The 21,471-nt window shown below is 48.1% G+C and overlaps 1 protein-coding gene across 1 annotated transcript in view; it reads right to left on the reverse strand.

Moving 5' to 3' along the window:
* LOC109774144 (protein VASCULAR ASSOCIATED DEATH 1, chloroplastic) overlaps nt 1–8,730 on the reverse strand; it is a 28,220-nt gene extending 19,490 nt beyond the window's left edge. Inside the window, exons 1-12 of the mRNA XM_020332858.4 lie at nt 8,388–8,730; nt 8,226–8,288; nt 4,928–4,978; nt 3,793–3,858; nt 2,871–2,966; nt 2,697–2,798; nt 2,499–2,596; nt 2,226–2,389; nt 2,080–2,120; nt 1,917–2,004; nt 1,750–1,836; nt 1,577–1,631 (exon numbers count right to left, since the gene is read on the reverse strand). Coding sequence (XP_020188447.1) covers nt 1,577–1,631; nt 1,750–1,836; nt 1,917–2,004; nt 2,080–2,120; nt 2,226–2,389; nt 2,499–2,596; nt 2,697–2,798; nt 2,871–2,966; nt 3,793–3,858; nt 4,928–4,978; nt 8,226–8,288; nt 8,388–8,579 — 1,103 coding nt within the window. The 5' untranslated portion in view covers nt 8,580–8,730. The remainder of the gene's footprint in view (nt 1–1,576; nt 1,632–1,749; nt 1,837–1,916; nt 2,005–2,079; nt 2,121–2,225; nt 2,390–2,498; nt 2,597–2,696; nt 2,799–2,870; nt 2,967–3,792; nt 3,859–4,927; nt 4,979–8,225; nt 8,289–8,387) is intronic.
* Between the last annotated feature and the right edge of the window lie 12,741 nt (nt 8,731–21,471).

Here is a 21,471-nt window from a genome sequence, read left to right on the forward strand (position 1 = left end):
CTGGGTATTCTATTCCTGATGGCATGGTATGTCGTCTTCGTCGCTCTCTCTATGGCCTTAAGCAAGCCCCCCGCGCCTGGTTTGAGCGTTTTGCCTCTGTGGTGACTGCCGCTGGTTTTTCAGCAAGTGCTCATGATCCAGCATTGTTTGTCCATCTTTCTCCTCGTGGTCGGACTCTTCTTCTTCTCTATGTTGATCACATGATTATCACTGGCGACGACCCCGAGTATATTTCCTTTGTAAAGGCCCGTCTTAGTGAGCAGTTTCTTATGTCCGATCTTGGACCTCTTCGCTACTTTCTTGGGATTGAAGTCTCTTCTACCTCTGATGGCTTTTTTAAATCCCAGGAAAAGTATATACAGGATCTTCTTGTTCGTGCTGCTCTTACCGATGAGCGCATTGTTGAGACTCCAATGGAGCTCAATGTTCACCTCCGTGATACTGATGGTGATCCCTTGCCTGACCTGACACGTTATCGTCATCTTGTTGGGAGTCTTGTCTATCTAGTTGTCACTCGTCCGGATATCTCTTATCCGGTTCATATTCTGAGTCAGTTTGTCTCTGCTCCCACTTCGGTTCACTATAGTCACCTCCTTCGTGTTCTCTGACATCTTCGGGGCACGATCTCTCACCGTCTATTCTTTCCTCGCTCCAGTTCTTTACAGCTTCAGGCCTATTCGGATGCTACGTGGGCTAGTGATCCCTCCGATCGCCGTTCACTTTCTGCTTACTGTGTTTTTCTTGGTGGTTCTCTCATTGCCTGGAAGACGAAGAAACAGACTGCAGTTTCCCATTCGAGTGCAGAGGCTGAGTACGAGCTATGGCTCTTTTGACGGCAGAGGTGACTTGGTTACGGTGGTTACTTCAGGATTTTGGTGTTTCTGTTACTACACCTACTCCGCTCTTGTCTGACAGTACAGATGCTATTAGCATTGCACGCGATCCTGTGAAGCATGAGCTCACCAAACATATTGGTGTTGATGCTTTCTATGTGCGCGCTGGTGTGCAGGATCAGGTTATTGCTCTTCAGTATGTGCCTTCCGAGTTACAGTTGGCGGATTTTCTGACGAAGGCCCAGACTAGAGCGCAGCATGGCTTCTATCTCTCCAAACTCAGTGTTGTTAATCCACCATGAGTTTGAGGGGGGGTGTTAGAGTTATATATATATAGCCATGTAACCTTTCGTATTTACCCTATTGTATAAGGGGTTTCCTGCATATATTCCACACCTGTACATGTATATATACTGGCCTATGGCCACCTTGAAATACAAGTTGCATATTTTCCTATCAGGCACTAGTAAACCCAATTATCAAGTTAGGGCATGTGTATAGACTGCCACGATGGGTTGAGTAACTGAGCTAACATTCTATTCCAAATAATCATTCGGATTAAACAAAAAATATTCTGGTACGAAGAAAATTCTAGGCCATGTCACTAGAAACCACCACCAAGAAGTTCATGCAGAAGAACAGAAATTCACATGAAATAATAGGTAATATCACAGCTGAACTTTGACTTCGTAACCTTAGCGATCGTTTGACTGCCTGCAGAAGTATGTTAAACTTAAACTAACCTGTTTCTGTACAGACGAAGCTTCTGAACCTCCTGACATGTCCCAAATTTTGCACCTAAACACAATTTAGAGTTATCAACATAAATGTTACGACAACATAAAGTAATTAAGGCACACGGTGACATATGAAATGCAAATTATTATATCCAGTAGGCACGAAGTTCTAGACATACCAAGATAAATTTTAATTGGGTGCAAGAATGAGACATCTCTTACAAGTCCTCCTTGCTCATACAAACGCCAATTGGAACAACGAAATTCTGCAGGTCATCTAGGTATCAATAGAATATATTACTGACAAGATGTGTTAACTGGAAAGGGGGGAGAATTGGGTATTAACCTTTGTCACCACACTTTTTGTGGAGATCATCCAGAAAGCCAAGGGCGCCATCAGAGAGTAAGACATTAAAGAAAACTTCCACAGGCACCTAACATCAGAATGTTAGTTGGGCAAAGTTACGTTAATAGTCATAGCAGTACAAAATAAGTGAAATCTGGCAAACCTGAAACTTAGACTCCGTGATCAAAGTATATGATTCAGGTACTGGAAAAGGGAAAGATATGCAGACAAGAAAAATAGTTAAGTAACAAAAAACTAACGGGGTTAACAATGTCAAGAAAGACAAAGAAAAGAACAATTCAAACAAACCATTAGGAGCATCATCATCAAACGGCTGCAAGTTGAATGGGTTAAGAGATCCAGGGTTGTCCTCGGTTCCATCCACTGGCGCTTTTAAGAATCTTTTAGAAGTACTGGCATCTGGATCACCACAATCAGTACTACCCCCGATGATAGCTGTAGGATTGGCAGACCTACATTCAAAATACCCAACTGAACATTCACAGATAATTCATGAAGGACAAAAGTCCATTTGAGCTAAACTAACGAGAGGGTCAACTTAGTTCAGCCTGTAAAGATAACCTGTTCGATGGCGACGAACCTTCATCTTGTTTAGATTCTTTTCCTTCTTCCAATAAAATGTAACCATTTTCGTCACTGCTGCTTGCTGACTTTGCATCCTACGGTGCAGCAAAAGAGCAAGTACAGACAGCCTATTAGAAATGAACTTCTTTATAACTTGTTAGAACAAAAGAGTTCAATAGAAACTAGTTTACCAACCTGACGTTCAATGAGCAACCTAGCATCGCTAACATGCTGTTCCCAACCATCTACTATAATACGATAAGCTTCATCGCGCACCAAGAAAGATCCAAAAAAATGCTGCAAGTAATCATACATGAGTGAGTGACATCTTATATATACTAGAAATTTAGGCAGTGATATCTTCCTCACCCTCTTCGCACCAGCAACAATTTCTATGGCGTTAGGAAAAATAGCAGCTGTTTTTGCTTTACGAACATCAGTGACATCCTGTAAAGGTATAGTTTTCTGCAGAGAACAATATCAGAGTAACATAGTCAATAATAAGTTTTTGATAGTACGAGCAGTACATATATTGGTAAAAAATTATTATATGCAATGACAAGATACTTAATGAGCAATACTATAAGCATATAAGTATTTAACATCAAGTAACAAACTTAATTTAGATATTCGGCATTGAATAATTCCAATGTGTAACAAAAAGCTAACTTCGTCAGCATGTAAATCAGTAAATATGCGAGTATATAGTAACTTAGTTGGAGAACCACACTTAAAATTCCAGTCCCAGTCCAACTAACTCTCCATTCAAGCTGTTAAAAAATGTCACAGGAAGCAAAAAAGCATGATATTTAGTACAATGACCACAGAGAAGATGGAAAGTACAAAACGAAACTAGCAGGAATTCAGGTTTAACAAATATTATTAAAGCATTGATGCCTATGAGACTTCCAAGATGATAAAAGTTTAAACTTATTACAGAACAGAAACACTGCAGAAGATAAAAGCAGACTTGCAGAACATAGTGCTCATGCTGTTTGTGATGGAACACAGCAATAAAAATTTCATAGCAGATTCAAAGAATAATATAGACACATAGCTCCCAATACATTTCTCAAACAAATCTTTTGAGGGCAATGTATCTTTATATGAAGTTAGTGCCAAGACACGTGTCAAATGATAACAAGAATCTTCGAGCAATGGTATCTGTCAAAATTATGATTTGACAATATTTGTGAACTACATAAATCAATTCGTTATCAGCAAGCGCAATTAAGCAACCAAAAAAAGTATACATGATGGAACTGTCTTCAGATCATTTATTAGTTATTACCTTCGTCTCGTATCCGAAAATGTTAGAATAGAAGCATATATGGTGTAGAAATAAATACATATGCCCCTGCCAAACAATGTATATTTGTTAGAATCAGAAAATTGTGAACAAGGCTACAACAACAACAACAACAACAACAACAACAACAACAACAACAACAAAGCCTTTAGTCCCAAACAAGTTGGGGTAGGCTAGAGGTGAAACCCATAAGATCTCGCAACCAACTCATGGCTCTGGCACATGGATAGCAAGCTTCCACGCACCCCTGTCCATAGCTAGCTCTTTGGTGTTGTGAACAAGGCTGAAACTAAATATTTTCTCCAGCAAAATGAAATAACCAAAATTACAGTACAATTCCAGCATTTGCGGTTGGCAAGAGTGTAGAGAATTTAGAGACAAGCACAAGCTAAAGCACTAACGGCACTAAATTATCGAATATGTGGTTTTTTCAATGAAGAGAAGAACGAACAAAGGTAAGACAACAAAGATGGTAACTAGCACCAGCTCCTTTAATTGCAAAGCACATGCCTTTTCCCAACTTTCGGCACTTAGTAATCTACGTAGGTATTTATTTTAAACAAGCTCCAGGGAAATCTCTCATTTAATAAGGACTACAATTGACATATTAACAGGAGAAGCAGAAATTCCCTCACAAGTACTCCCTCCGTCCTAAAATTCTTGTCTTAGATTCGTCTAGATACGGATATATCTAATACTAAAACGTGACTTGATACATCCGTATTTAGAGAAATCTAAGACAAGAAATTTGGGACGGAGGGAGTAGAAGTTTGATGGATTTACAACTTCCATTATGTATGTTCAAGCATGTATATTTTATGTATGTCCATGCATATATATTTTATATATCAATGGCACAAACTTGAATTGACTTTTGTTGGGCTTACATGTCTGCAAGCAAGTTCAAACAGAGATAAATCTAGACCAACATAGTTGCACGCAGTGTGAGTTGCGCCAATTATAACTAGTCCAATTCCAATAAAGTTGATTGTTGGACTATGCATGACCGCTAAATACAGGCAACTTATGCTCAAGGGAGTATCACAGAGGCATATACTCTAGTTTAATTTGGGAGAGGAGCACATAAGAAGTTGAAGCGAAGAAAAGAAAAGAAAACCTGAAGAAGAATATTTTCTTGGAGGGCGCAGTTAAAATCTTGCACAAGGACCTGCAATAACACAATAACTAATTAACATCCTAACATTAAATTGATGAAATATCATGCGAGATCACTTGTGACTATGAGCGGGTACTATCCAAAGCATGGTTACAAAACTGGATAAGGTGCTCTATTCAATTCCAAAGAAAAATCCAAATTTTACCTTGCGACCAACCATAAACAATCGATTAACTTGCTAAATTATGTCCTGATCAAAAGATAAACTTGGCATCTTACTGTGATAGGACATGATAGGTTGACATTTTGGGGCTTGTTTGGTTGCCCGCATCCAGCCCAACCAGGCCCGCGCGGGAAGGGAGAGGCCTGTTTGGTTGCCTGGCTTTACTGTTGGGCCTGCATCGCACGCTTCTCAAAGCAGCCCAGAGCCTGGCTCGCTGGAAACGCTCTGATCGGCAGTTTCTCGCGAGCCAGGCTGAGTGCGGCGCGAGGTCGCACGGGCGGGTGCGACGCGAGGGCGAGGGGGGGTGGCGGGAGATGGAAATCTAGCGCGCCGTCCCGGCGCCAAATTCACCCCCCTTTCACTCGCTCACCCATAGCCACTACCCCCCTTTCTTCCCTACTGCCTCACCACCGGCGGCGGCTGCGATTTCAGATCTGCGCTAGAGGCGGCGGCGGCGGCAGAAGAGGCGGCGGCGTTTGCGGCCGATCTGGTGCTTCCCTTGCTGTTGGCCACCGTCTGGTCGACCTAGTTTGTGCCATGGCTCCCCCTACGCCGTCCTCGTCTCCGATGCCGGTAAGCAGCACCCCTCCCCCCTTTGTTAGCTCGGTGGTTAGGCCGTTAGGCTAGGTGTAGGATCGATTTCCCATTGAACGAACCGTCGATGTCGACTAGGTTATGGACGCACGGATGAGGCTGATAATCCAGGCAGCAACACTGATTAGTGTGATTCAGGCATAGGTCATGTTCATGCACCAGAGAGCTGTTCGTCGTGCTGGAGACCTTTGATCCGCTATGGTCCATTGTTTCTCCGGGAACAGGAGAGGATCCAAAATCTGAACTACATCTACAACTGCAATGACGTCGAGGCTCTGTGGATGCTTCGAATGAAAAGAGCACCATTTGCCAGGCTTGTCGAGACCTTCAGGAGCAGGGGGCTGCTACAAGATTAGCATCAACACCAGTGTCGAAGAGCAAGTGGCCATGTTCCTCCATGTTGTTGGCCATAACCAGAGGTTCAGGGTCATTCACAACACGTTCAGGAGACCAATGGAGACCATCTCTAGGTACTTCAAGCAGGTGCTTTTTGCTATTGGGGAGCTTAGAGGAGAGATGATCAGGAGACCATCTGGTCAGACTCCACCCAAGATTCGCGGAAGCCCAAGATAGTATCCATACTTCAAGGTGAGCATTGACAATATACACTTTTCATGGCTTGATATGCTTGTATTGTTCAAGTTGAGCACTAACACAGGCTTGTGATGCCATTTTCAGGATTGCATTGGGCCAATAGATGGTACTCATGTCACTGCCAGAGTTCCTAGGTCACAGTCTGCGGCATACAGGGAGAGAAAGCACTACACAAGCCAGAATGTGCTTGCTGCTGTTGACTTTGATCTGAAGTTCACATATGTGCTGGCTGGCTGGGAGAGGTCAGCGCATGATGCTAACATTCTCAGTGACAGCATGAGTCGACCTGATGGGATCAACATCCCCGACCAAGGTTTTTGAGTCGCGACTTGGCGAGTCGCCGCGAGCCCTGCGGCTCAGCGTATAGTCGACGAAGTCGCTGTATAGTCGCCATAAGTCGCTGTATAGTCGCGAGTCGCCCTGATTTTTGGAAAGCGACTTGGCGATTAGTCGGCGACTATACAACGACTAATCAGCGACTCAAAAACCATGTCCCCGACGGCAAGTTCTACCTTGGAGATGCTGGCTATGCATGTCGGTCGGGTATTCTTCCACCCTTCAGGAAAATCAGGTACCATCTCAACGAGTTCTCTGGTAGGAACTATCCTAGGACTGCACAGGAGCTGTTTAATCTCAAACACTCGAGCCTCTACCTTATCAATTTCTGGCAATATTATTTCTGTTTTTGGAGAGTAATTGTTGAGAGGGCATTTGAAGCTCTGAAGAATAGGTTTAAGATCCTGGATCAGAAGCCATTCCACCCATACTCCACTCAGGTTAAGCTTGTTCTTGCTTGTTGCATTCTGCATAACTGGATCCTCCAATGGGGCTTTGATGAACACGTGCCTGAGGAGGAAGAGGTCGAGCCTGACGATGTTGTTAGCTCCGGTCATGGTGTGGAGGCATTTGACAATGACGCTTGGAAGAACAAAAGGTTGGAGTGGGCAGAGGCAATGTGGCTTAATAGAGGTCAGTGCAGGATTTGAAGATGGAAGAAGAAGAAGCGGAAGAGGAAGAGGAAGATCTGGTAGCAGCAACACCGATGAACTATTCCCTATTTAGCCAATGGCTCTTAATAATTTGAACTGTCATTTGATAGTAGTTAGGATGAACTGTCATTTGTTTAACTAGCTGGCGCTACATGTTCAGATTGTGTGTGGTAAGCTCACCACTAGTTAGAAGTGGTGACAACACCTTATGCAGGTTGCAACCAAACACCATGTCATATGTGCGCCTAATGCAATGCGGGCAACCAAACGCCGGGTCAAAAATGATTGTCTCATGCAACTAGGGGCATGCATGCAACCAAACTATGTGCATCTGGGGTTTTTTGGCCTGCATCCCCTCAAACCGGCTCACTAGAGCCAGGCTCGCCGGGCCAGGCTGGATTGGCAATGTAACCAAACACGCCCTTGGTTCCCCGAACAGTACGATCACGTGAAACAAATTAAAATAATCACTCAATTAGTTATCAACCGTAAGATCATGAAACCACAAACTGACTACTGAATCCACCACATACAGAAATGGCTATTGAATCCATACATAAAAAATGGCTGCGATACCAACGCGGCAAATCCGCCAGCTACAGCGAGTGGGACACAATTTTGGCAAGCTATATCAAATTCATCAATAATTGAACCATCACCAATAATGCACATTTTATAGAAGGAACCAAATTGGCACGACAAACGTTGCCCTTAAGTAAGCAGAGCGAAGATTAAAGTACGAATTTGTTAGTTTTATCCGTGGGGAATCTTCCATATAGAATGAAATCCCCTCAACCCCAGTCCAACCACTTTGGTACACAAATTCCCCTAGCACAACGCATCACAATCAGAAGCCAACAATTAGATCGAACAGAGGAAGCCACCAAATGTGAATTACCTCGTCCGGTGGGAGCCGGAACATCAGCCTGTACTCCTCGCTCCTACTAGCGAGGAACGGGCTCTGCACGATCAAACCGCGCGGCATAAAAAACGAGAGAAGAAAAAGGAGGAGAAAGCAGGAAAAGTCCGACAAGCTCCAATTCCGAAGCAGGCCACCCACCGAGACATCGCAGGCGGAGAGGTCCCCGGAGTGGGCGGATACCGGGGAGGAGACCGCGGACGCGTCCACGCCGGGCGGCGCCGAGGCGAGGCGGCGCGGCGGGGAGGCCGGCGAGGGCGCGGTGGTGTCAGCGAGGGCACGGGTCGGGGAGGCCGCAACGGTCGGGGAGGCCGCAGCGGTCGGGGTCGCCATGCGGGCGGCGCCGTGCTCCGGGGAGAGGAGACGGCGATGCGGCGGGTGGTGGGGCTAGGAGAGGAGGCGAACGGTAGGTGAGTGAGGAGAAGGAGTAGAGAGAAGAAGGGGGGTTTGAATAATGAAAGTGGGGGGCGGAGTGAACGGTGGCGGTGACGTGTTCCGGCCTTCTTCGGGTTGGCCGACTAGCGGTAGCGGTGGTGGGCTCCGCCGGTGAAGGGAAGGAGACGGGGAGGAAGGGTATTCTTTTTCTTTTTATTAGGCAAGGAAAAGTACCGATTAGAGAAGGAACAAACCAGAACGGTTAAAAATTACGGATGTTATCGGTAACGTTGTAAATCTGACGCCGGAATTTTTATTATGGAAAATCGAACGTTTTTTATGACGATAAGAATTTGCCATACTTGTTGTGGGATAACATCTGTAAGAGGGATGAAAATGATGCTTAATCTCACAAAACGTGGGATATGAGTGAAGTCCATCTGAGTGAGGATATGTCCTTTTCATTATGAGCCCACTAGTTTAAGTCTCCCCGGCCTAGCGCTCTGCGCCTAGCGCTTCCCGCCACTCGCCACTCCGGCGGCGGCGTCCATCCTCCCACCACCGCTGGTCACTCCGACCCCGGCGTCCACCCTTCTCCCGCCGCTGGTCGCTCCGACCCCGGTGTCCACCTTCCCTCGCCGACGGTCGCTGCGACCTCGGCGTCCCCTCTTCCATAGCCGGTCGCCCAGATCCAGGCTATGGCCAACAGCCCCTTGCCCGTCACCTCCACCTTCAGGCTCTTTGGGGAGCGGCCGATCATCTTGGGGCTTGGCATCTCCTCCAGCTCTGAGGCCTCGGGTGCGCATGGCACTACAGATCCGCTGCTCGGGCCGGACGCACCGGCCGCGGTGGTGCCATGGGAGCAACCTCGGCCTTCCAGGAAGGAGCTGTGGAGGCGCCGCCAAGCTTCCAGCGCGACCGTGAGCCCTCATCGTGGGCAGCCTGCGGCTCGGGCTTGCCTGCAGGTTTCGCCGGAGATGGATGGATTATGCTACAAGTGCTTTGAGGAAGGGCACTACAAGAAGGATTGCACCAACCAAGTGGTCTGCTTTCGCTGCAAGCTGCCAGGCCATGAGTCCAAGGACTGCAAGAGGCCGCAGAGCCCCTCACCGGAGGAAGAGCTCAGGAGGATGACGGCGGCCAATGTTGCGCGTAGGGAGGCGCCTCCGCGTGCTCTAGGCGGTGGACCTTCCAGGACGTCGCCGCCTCCGCCTCCCCCTCCTCCATCCATGGCTGATGCCCCAGCCGCCTGGCCAAGCCTCTGTGTCCCGCGCCTGGAGCGTTCGGCGCCTGAAGATATAAGCTCGCATGAGCTCTGTATCGTCCGTCGCACCAGGAGCATGGCTGACCTTGAGAGAAGGCTGCAGTTCGCCATGGTGGCGTACGTTGGAGGGGGGCTCGGCACGACATCAGGCCGGAGTTGTCCTGCAAGCACTGGGGGCAGTGGCTGGCGCCGAGACGGAGTGGGTGTCGGTGCACTGCTTCAGGCCGGAAGACTTCTTGGTGGTTTCTGCGATGAGTTTCAGGGAGTTCGCCTCTTCTTCAGGCAGTGGAATTGACAAGTGCAAGCAGTTCATTCGCAGCTCAATTACAAGGTGTAGCTCGTGCTGGAGGGTATTCCGCCGCATGCTTGGGAGCGCGAGGTTGTGAAGATCTACTGGGCACTTCTTGCCTGGTGGATATGGTGGCGTCGGAGTCCAGCTCGCGACGGGATCTGTCGGCGTTCAAGCTCACGGCATGGACGGCGGAGCTGGATTCAATTCCCTCACTTTGATGGCTGGCAATTCCAGAGTCGGGACTGGTGGTGCCTCTGATGCTACCACCAATGCTGCAATACAAGGTACTAATCCATCTGGACTCTGTGGCGGATTACAGTGATTGGGATGAGCCGCTCTTCCTGGGTGTTTCGTCGGGCAGTGATCAAAGTGGAGTGCCATCAGATGGGAGAATCAGTGGTGGTGCTGATCCTGATGTCGTTCCTCGCCGTCTTCCATGGTGGTTCGGAATGCGAGATTCTTGCGGTCAAGGGGTTGGTGGCTCGTCTGGTGCGCCGCCGTGCACGCCGGCCGCTGCCGGCGACAACTGGCACCTCCCGCCAATGGAGCCCAGGACGATGGTGACAGTGGGGGGTGCCGTCATACCGATAAGAGATAGGTTGTCTGTCAAGGTATCAGCTTTTGACCAGCTGTCCACGCAAGCTGGGGTGGCTTTGGACGCGGTGGGGCTCCAGATTTTGAATTTGAGGCCCAGCAATGAGGGGACTGAGGCACGACGGCCAATCAGCGAAGCAGAGGCGGATCACTTGATTGCTCCAGCTAGCTACCTGAGTCCGCCTGAGGGACCCACAGATGCTTTGCCAGCACGTGAGACTGAGCCTACAGGTGACCAGAACCCTCGTGATGGTACGGCAGATACTTTGGGAGTAGTGACAAATGATGAAGCAATGATGCACATGGGAGAAGCGGCCGTGGAAGAACCAATACCATGCCCAATGATTGAGCATCTGCAGCCAGCGCCAGTGGGCGTGGAGGAACCAACACAGCTCCCAATGATTGAGCATCCGCAGCCAGTGCCAAGCATGCAACCTGATGTGGGTCTAGGAGCCAAACCAGCGGATGTGGAGCAAAGGCGACAAGCACATCGATATGGCTTCCCAGGATGGCCTGGAGCTGAGTGAAAATGCAGAGAGGGGACAAGCATCTGGCGGTCAGGAAAGCGACCAGGAGGGTTGTGCTGCTCCCAAGCCAGCAGATGGGCCCAGCGCGGAAATCCTTGGTGCACCAACAAAGGAGACAAGAGATAATGCGCTGCCAATTCTTAATGAAGTGTAGCCACAGCCAATGGAGGGCGAGAACGTGTTGGCCTGCAACTCGCTGCATGGCACCCTGGATGTGACCACGTCCCGCGTGGCTACAAGCAACATGCACCTGGAGGCGAACGCTCTTGAGAGCTGGCCATGCACGGAGCTGGCCATGTATGAAAGGGAGATCCTTTCGGAGGTCCAAGACTCGGTTCAGCAAGGGATGACAGCTCCAGAGGCGATTGCATTCGCTAAACTCAAGGCTTTTTGCTCATGCATCGTCAAGAAGCTGGCTCCCCCACTTCTGAAGGAAATCCAGGCTTTGTCCCTACACCCGACTGTTGAGCCATGCACGCCTAGGCGCACCACACGCGCCACTAAGCGCACCATGGGGATAGGAGCATCCAAAGCATCGCCTGCTGAAAATGTGCTACTCCGAACGCTGGGACTTGCTGCAGAGGATCTCGCAGTTGATGATCGAGCTATGGAAGAGCTTAAGGGGCTGTTTGACTCACCGCTACGCGAGCAGCACATCCGGGTAATTGCAGCTCTGTTTGGCAAAACCACGCCCATCGGAGGGGCTCTAGCCCCACTGGACTCGGTGATTGTGGGAGCACAATAGGCCCCGGAGTGAGATGGAGTTGGTGGCTGCTTGATCATCTATGGATCCAAGCCCATCAATCATATGCTGGAATGTGAGAGGGTTGAACAACCCAACCAAAAGAGATGTTGTGAGAGGTTTCGTGACCACCGTTAGGGCGAATATAGCTTGTTTGCAGAAGACTAAACTTGATGTAGTTGATCGCTACTCAGTAATGCAATGCTTGGGGCCGTCCTTTGATGGCTATGCTTACTTGCCGTCTGTTGAGACTAGAGGAGGAATCCTACATGCATGGGACTCATATGTGGTGGATGGTGGATCAGCTCCAGCTGGACACTAACTTTATAACAGGCATGATACACACTAAAGCAGGAGAACAATGGTGGCCAACGGTTGTATATGCACCACAAGGAGATGCGCTTAAAACAGCCTTCTTGGAGCAGCTAAACATGTGGAGAGAGCTCTGTCCGGGGCCATGGATGGTCTTGGGCGATTTTAACATGATCTTGTGTGCGTCTGAGAAAAACAATGCTAACCTAAACCGAAGCATGATGGGGAAGTTTAGGGCTTTCATGGACAACAATGAGCTCAAGGAAGTTTACATGCATGGGCGGAGATTCACTTGGTCAAATGAGAGGGACTCGCCCACCATGACCAAGATCGATAGAGTGCTAGTCTTTGTGGATTGGGAGCTGGCGAACTGGATTGTCTTCTCCAAGCTTTATCTTCTGGCGTGTATGATCACGCCCCGCTACACCTTCTGTCCTTCACACCGTAGCCCTGTTTTGCCCTAAAAAGAGATTTCGGTTTGAACTATATTGGACAAAGTTGGAGGGCTTTGATGATGCTGTGCGAGAGGCATGGGTTTGTGAAGATAGCATAGTAGATCCCTTCAAGAGACTTGATGCATTATATAGGAACACGACGCCCGCGTTGCAAGCATGGAGTCAAAGAAAGACAGGAAACATCAAAATACTCATGGCGGTTGCAACAATGGTGATCTTTCGGTTTGACTAAGCGCAAGAGAGTCGCATTCTCACGGATCAGGAATTGTGGCTTAGGCGCACCCTCAAACCTGCTCTGTTGGGTATGGCATCTCTTGAACGGACCATTGAGAGGCAGAGATCATGGATGGGATGGATTAGGGAGGGCGATGCAAACACAAAACTGTTCCAAGCTTTTACTAATGGAAGGCAAGCAAAAAAATTCATACCACGCGTCAGAGTTGGAGATGCAGTGTATACGGAACAAAGTCAGAAGGAAGAGGTGTTCATAGTTGCGTTTGAAACCCTGCTTGGGACAGATCAGGACAGAGATTTCACGATAGACTTGGAATACCTGGATGTCCAACCTATTGATCTAGCTGAACTAGACGCCATGTTCAGGGAGCAGGAAGTGCTTGATGCTATAAATGATCTGCACCCCGACAGAGCTCCGGGTCCCGATGGTTTCATTGGAGCGTTCTATCAGAGAGCATGGCCTATCATCAAGCACGACATTATGGCAGCGGTGCATAAGCTCTACGTATGTGATGGAGCAGGCTTTGTAAAGCTCAATCAAGCCTTCATTATGCTCATTCCGAAGAAAAGCGATGCCGAGGAGGTGGGAGATTTCCGCCCCATCAGCTTGACGCACAGTTTTGAAAAGTTGTTCATGAATATGCTCACGACCAGAATAAGGAAACAGATGAAAGCCCTACTTAATGCCAATCAATCAGCATTTATCAAGGGGAGAGTGCTCCATGATAACTTCATAATGGTTAGGCATGTCGCAAGGAGAATTCATGCTAGGAGAGCTCCAGGTGTGTTTCTTAAATTGGACATCTCGAAAGCATTCGACACACTCTCCTGGCCATTCCTCTTCCAAGTGCTAAGAGCCAAAGGCTTTGGTCCAAGGTTCATTTGATGGCTGGAAATTATGCTGCAGACTGCGAGCACTAAGGTGATAGTAAATTGATGTCTTGGGAAGAGATTTTATCACAGCCGAGGGTTGAGGCAGGGAGTTCCAAGTTCGCCGCTACTTTTCGTCATAGCTATGGACATTCTTATAGTAGTAATTGGAAAGGCAGCAAGCGAAGGGGTGCTCTCATCCTTCTCGGGCATTAAAGCCGCACAGAGGCTATCCATTTTTGCCGATGATGTGGCCCTGTTCATTTGTCCATCTACCTCTGACCTGGCTTGTGTGAGAGAGGTGCTCAACATTTTTGGGATCGCCTCAGGATTACAAATCAACTACAGGAAGACTTCGGCCATACTAATACGTGGAGATCAAGATGACAAGGAAAGGGTGATAAGCTTCCTGGATTGCCAATCTGGGACATTTCCCTGTAAGTATCTCGGGTTGCCGCTTGCCACAAACCAGCTCACGAGGATTGATTGGCAGCTGCTGCTATCCAGGTTAAGCAATTCATTCTAGCATGGCAGCGAGGCCTTATCCAGAGACCAGGCGGACTAATCCTTGTCAAGAGTGTCATAGCAGCTAGACCAATACACCATTTGCTCGTACTGAACCCACCCCTCTGGGTGTTTGAAGAAATCAATTCTTGGATGAGGTCGTTTTTCTGGGCCGGAAAAGACAGAACCAATGGAGGGCAATGCCTGGTTGCATGGAGCACCATATGTAGACTAACCAAGTTTGGAGGTCTCGGCGTCAAAAATCTGCAGCTGCAAGCACTAGCTCTACAAGTCCGCTGGGAATGGCTACGCCGAACTGACGTTGAGCGGCCGTGGCATGGACTGACTAATGATATTGATGAGGAGGCGCGAGCAGTGTTTGACAACACCATCCAGATCACAGTAGGAAGGGTGACAAGGTGCTTTTCATGACTGATCGATGGATTCAAGGCTTCGCTGCTACGGATATTGCACCCATGATTGTGGCATCAGTTGATGTGCGCATCAAAAATAGAAGAACGATTCAGCAAGCTATGATAGACAATGCATGGACCCATGACATCCAAGGTGATCTATCTTTCATGGCTCACATCCAACTTATTCACCTCCAACATGTCATTGCTAACACCTCACGAGATGTCAATACCGAGGACGCCTTCCGATGGCCATGTGAGCCATCTGGTGCATACACGACCAGGTCCACGTATGAGAGGCTATGCCAGGGACTGGTGAGATCAAGCACGGCCTCATGCATTTGGCGAAGCTAGGCGACCCTTAAGTGCAAGATCTTTGCATGGCTGACTGTGCAATATCGCATATGGACATCAGATCGCAGAGCTCGACATGGGTTGCAGGATGCGCCTTTGGCATGCTATACGTGCCTGCAAGAAGAGGGTAATGTGGATCATATCTTGGCACAACACGTCTACGCGAGAGAAGTTTGGCACCAATGTTTTCTTGTTATGCAGGTAAATATGGAGATCCCATACGCACTTAATACTTTCCAGGAGTGGTGGTTGAAGACAAGGTGCAACTTTCGACAACCATACAAGCGAGGGTTTGACACTTTTGTCATTGTTGCTGCATGGTTGCTTTGGAAGCAAAGAAATGCAAGAGTGTTCAACCGGGTCGAGCAAGTTAGTTCTCCCACTAGGCTAGCTCAACAAATTCTAGATGAGATCAAAACTTGGAAGCTTGCGGGAGTGGGTGTGGTAGGTTTGAGTAGATTTGTGAGAGAGTAGTTGCATCATCTAGTTGGAGTTGGAGTTGGTATAACCTCATCGATGTTCGCATCATTGTAGGGATCTTGTAAACTTTTTGCTTCCTTCTATAAAAATACTGTATGCTATTGGCGTACTCTCGGAAAAAAATTATGAGCGCAGTGACAAAATTCTCTTCAACCGTAACCCATCTCAACTGACAAAAACCGATCATCATGGGTCTACCTGGTGGGAGATGACCTCGTCATTAGCCCTCGAGGCCATCAAGATCTTGGGAAGTTGAATCACACAATTCATTGGACCTCGGCTAAATATTCATGAAAAACAGAATCCCAAGTGATCGTTAAATCTCAATGAGCCGTGGGTTTTCTCAGAGAAAGATCCTGGTGGATTCTAGAGAGCAAGAACTTTCATGGCCCTAATTATCACGAACAAGTTTTTGGGAAATGTTCAGTGATACTCAGTATCTTTTAGGAGAGGCTAGCTAGTGATTCGAGTGAGGATGTGTCATAAAATTCAAGTGTTGGTTATGGTGTTTGGACTAACTCTCTCAGAGAGATGCCAACCATTATCCCATAGGAATACCAATTCCTCATCCACTTCAGATCCAAACTTGCAGTTTTGATACTTTGTCTCCTAGAGAAAGGACCAAACCATGCTACGGAAGGTATCAAATTTGCCCCTTATTCAAGATGTTCCCGAGTGATCTTGAAATCTGAAAGAAGGGATCATCGGTTCATAACCTTGTAGAATTGATTTGCAAAGAGTGATTGGTCACTCGCCCTTTTCTTTGCACTAGTTATGCGGAAAATTTGGTTTAAGATTTTCCCAGTCGATATTGTTTCATCTGGCTGGAATTAATTCGTTTAGTGGCTCGTTCAAATGGATCAGGGGATATATTGTGCGTGTTGCCGAAAGATTCAGAGCGAGATCAAAAGGAATTGACGGGAGAATTTCATAGGAAAGCTCCTTGGTTCCCACGCTTGACCTCCTTTGACTAGTGTGAATAGTTACCAGTGTGGTGAAGGGGCCCAGACAACGCCTTAGTTATTGCATCCCAATTACTCCACTTGCCAAAATTTATGCCATTACCTTGGACACATGTCGAGCTGATCTGGTGAATGAGAGGCTGAGGTCACACATTGGTTTCTACTCCTCTACCATATATAAATAAACAAAGGGATCAAATCCTGCCATTCTCTCCCCAATTCCTCATCTCCACCGCGGTCTCACTGTTGCGCCCATCTTCTCCATGCGCAATCTCTCGCCACCTCCTATGTCTTTACAACAAGCTCGAGTAGAAGAAGAAGAAGAACAAGAAGAATGCGTCCTCCTCAAGTGTGCTTTTGCCTGACTGGAAGAAGGGCGATTGGTTGTCGTCCATGGTGATGGAGCAAGCGTGCATCGAGCTTGTCGCTGATGGGCTCCTGCTAGCAGAGGGATGGAGGGTTCCCTATCCAATAAGATGAAGTCGAACCCACATCTAGATGAGGGGGTACTCCTTATCTCTCATTAAATACGGTTTGAAGTTTATTTTGAATTTTGCCTTTGTTGAACTATTTTTAAATTCAAATTTTAACCTGTTCAAATCTAAATTATGGTGAGCTAAGTTGAAACTATAATTCACTAATTTTAACTTTGCAAAAAGATTCGATTTAATTGGATTTATAATTTGCAAGTTAGACCCTATTGTGACGCCCGGATAATTAGGCTACAGTAATCCCACGTTAACGATGCCATGTCACCCCGGTTACTGTTGATAAACTCGCGTTAGTTCAAGACGATTCAAATTCAAATTTAAAATATAGGCAAACAATAAATGTTTTCAAACATAAAAACTAAAATGTTCTTATTGTGGCAAATAATTCATAGGATATATTGGTGGAGAAATGACACCTTTATAAAATACTTAAATACTATTAGATGAATAAAACAGTAGCTAAAACCAATAATTAAATTCCTTTTATAATGTATAAAATATTAAACTAATTTGTTTGGGTGCCCAAGTTATTGTGGCAGAGGTATATTTAGTAATGCAATTTGGGTGTTAATTACATATTTTACAAAAAAGTAAATATATTGGGAAATAAAATAAAAACAGTAAAAGAATAATAAACAAAAAAGAGAGTAAAAACAGAAAAGAGAACAGACTCCGGCCCAACTGGGCCATCTCCCAGCCAGGCCGGCCCACCCCGGCCTACACATACCCCCCCCCACCGAACCGAACCCTAGCCCCGCACCCCCCCACGATCCCCATCTCTCCCCTCGTTCCCCTCCACCCAGCGCAGCCACACACGACACACACACACACGCATCTTGCCAGGGAGAGGGGCGCCCCTGTTCGTTCCCCTCCTCTCGGCGCGCCCGCGCCCGAGGACGGCCGCCGCCCGCCGGCGCCGAGGGCCGCCTCCCCGGCCTCCTACTCGCCGCTCCCTTCCTCTCGCGCCTTCCTCGTCGGCTCCGTCCCCGCGGCTCCCTCAACCCGCACCTCTACTTCGCCCTCGCGCCAGCCAGCCCGTCCAGCCGCCGGACCTCGCCGGCAGGGTCCCTCCGGCTCCCCTGGGCCCCCCTACACGTTGCAATGTGAGCCTCCCCTTCGCCTTGCCTCCACCGTGCGTGCTATTGCGGATCGACCTCCGCCGAGTTCGGACCCCGCCGCTAGCCACCTGTCCCCGCGTCTTCCCTTCGCCTTGCCTCACCGTGGTCGCCCCTGCCCGCCCGCGACCTGTGCCTCGCCCCGCGCGCATCGCCGCCCCGGGCGCGTCCTACTCCGCGCGCACGCCGCCGCGCCTCCCTGCGCTCCGGCTGGCCTTGCCGCGCCGCCTCGCTCCGGCCACGGTCGCCGCGCTGGGCCTCGCGCCGGCCCCCTTCACCACTGGCCGCAGCGCCCTATCGGGTGGGCTGGTGCCCACGCCCGCTAGCGATCAAACCCGCCAAGGCCCCTAGGGCCAATGACATGTGGGGCCCAGCCCACAGAACGTTTATATATAAAAAGAATTTAAAAATAATAAATAAAATAAAAATAAAAATAAAATAATCAATTAATTAGTTAATTAACCCTGTTTAGATTAATCTAATTTAATTAATTAGTTAACCCTAATTACCCTAATCTGTCTATGACATGTGGGACCCACGTGTCAGATGACTGCTGACGTCAGCATGATGTCATGCTGATGTCATCGCAACACTGTTTTGGATAATGTTGAATTAAATAATTAATTAAAATTCAGAAAATGATTAAATCTTTAGAAAATCATATAAAATAATCCGTAACTCGGATGAAAATACTTTCTACATGAAAGTTGCTCAGAACGATGAGACGAATCCGAATACGCAGTCCGTTCGTCCGCCACGCGTCCCTAGCATAGTGAACCTGCAACATTTCACCTCCGGTTCATCTGTCCGAAAACGTGAAACACCAGGGATACTTTCCCGGATGTTTCCCCCCTTCACCGGTATCACCTCATACCGCGTTAGAACACGTCTAGCTCTGCCTGTTGTCCTATTATGCACTTGCTTGCTATGTATTTACTGTTTCTCCCCCCTCTTCTCTTCGGTAGACCCCGTGACGATGCTGATGCCCCTGTGGTCGACTACGTCACCGACGACCCCTCCTTGTCTGAGCAACCAGGCAAGCCCCCCCCCCTTGATCACCAGATATCGCCTATTCTTCTCTATACTGCTTGCATTAGAGTAGTGTAGCATGTTACTGCTTTCCGTTAATCCTATCCTGATGCATAGCCTGTCATTGTTGCTACAGTTGTTACCCTTATCTGCTATCCTACTGCTTAGTATAGGATGCTAGTGTTCCATCAGTGGCCCTACACTCTTGTCCGTCTGCCATGCTATACTACTGGGCCGTGATCACTTCGGGAGGTGATCACGGGTATATACTATATACATTATATACATGACACATGTGGTGACTAAAGTCGGGTCGGCTCGAGGAGTACCCGCAAGTGATTCTGATGAGGGGGCTGAAAGGACAGGTGGCTCCACCCCGGTAGAGGTGGGCCTGGGTTCCTGACGGCCCCCGACTGTTACTTTGTGGCGGAGCGACAGGGCAGGTTGAGACCACCTAGGAGAGAGGTGGGCCTGGCCCTGGTCGGCGTTCACAGATACTTAACATGCTTAATGAGATCTTGGTATTTGATCTGAGTCTGTCCATTTGGTCTATACGCACTAACCATCTACGCGGGAGTAGTTATGGGTATCCCGGCGTCGTGGTATCAGCCGAAGCTCTTTTTGACGTCAGCGACTGAGTGGCGCGCGCCGCATTGGACCGTAAGCTCGCGCTTGTATTAAGGGGGCTAGGTCTGCTTCCGGCCGCGTACGCAACGTGCAGGTGTGCATAGGGCGATGGGCCCAGACCCCTGCGCGCATAGGTTTAGACCGGCGTGCTGACCTCTCTGTTGAGCCTAGGTGGGGCTGCGACATGTTGATCTTACGAGGCCGGGCATGACCCAGAAAAGTGTGTCCGGCCAATATGGGATCGAGCGTGTTGGGTTATGTGGTGCACCCCTGCAGGGAAGTTTATCTATTCGAATAGCCGTGTCCCTCGGTAAAAGGACGACCCGGAGTTGTACCTTGACCTTATGACAACTAGAACTGGATAGTGAATAAAATACACCCTTCCAAGTGCCAGATACAACCCGGTGATCGCTCTCTAACAGGGCGACGAGGAGGGGATCGCCGGGTAGGATTATGCTATGCGATGCTACTTGGAGGACTTCAATCTACTCTCTTCTACATGCTGCAAGATGGAGATGGCCAGAAGCATAGTCTTCGACAGGACTAGCTATCCCCCTCTTATTCTGGCATTCTGCAGTTCAGTCCACTGATATGCCCCTTTACACATATACCCATTGCATATGTAGTGTAGCTCCTTGCTTGCGAGTACTTTGGATGAGTACTCACGGTTGCTTTTCTCCCTCTTTTCCCCTTTCTATACCTGATTGACGCAACCAGATGATGGAGTCCAGGAGCTAGAGATCCCGAGGATGATTCTACATGGAGTTCGGCTTCGAGGAGTAGTTAGGAGGTCCCAGGCAGGAGGCCTTGCCTTTTCGATCGTTGCTACTTTTGTGCTAGCCTTCTTAAGGCAAACTTGTTTAACTTATGTCTGTACTCAGATATTGTTGCTTCCGCTGACTCGTCTATGATCGAGCACTTGTATTCGAGCCCTCGAGGCCCCTGGCTTGTATTATGATGCTTGTATGACTTATTTATGTTGTAGAGTTGTGTTGTGATATCTTCACGTGAGTCCCTGATCTTGATCGTACACATTTGCGTGCATGATTAGTGTACGGTCAAATCGGGGGCGTCACAAGTTGGTATCAGAGCCGACTGCCTGTAGGAATCGCCCTTTCCACACTCCTTGGCCGAAGTCGAGTCTAGACATTACAAAACTTTTACTAACATGACTGTGTGTCTTACGGGCCCACGTCGCCATTGGGTGGTATTAGGATCTTTTTCTCCTTGTCTATACTCTGGGACTCTGAACTCTCTCCTATTCGGGTTAAATGATTTTGCTAAAAGGGCTAACTGTAGGTTCTCGTAAATACTTTCTCCCGGAGAGCCCTTTATCACAGATGGTCGCCGACTGCACCAGAAGATGTTGAAGATACTCTTCGATCATTCCCGAGACCCTTGTGCTCTCTGCCTTTTCAATTCCCTACTACCGATATATCCATATGGATAACAACATACACTTGTTGTTCATACAATTACTCTGAGTTTCTCGTGTTATTACCAGATACATCGAATTGCTCTCCGGCTTTTTAAGAATCCTTTGTACCACTGCCTTGCAGTTCTTTTCCACCTGAATACCCCTACG

This window comes from Aegilops tauschii, chromosome 2 (assembly GCF_002575655.3).
Source record: "Aegilops tauschii subsp. strangulata cultivar AL8/78 chromosome 2, Aet v6.0, whole genome shotgun sequence".
In the NCBI taxonomy this organism is placed as follows: Eukaryota; Viridiplantae; Streptophyta; class Magnoliopsida; order Poales; family Poaceae; genus Aegilops; species Aegilops tauschii.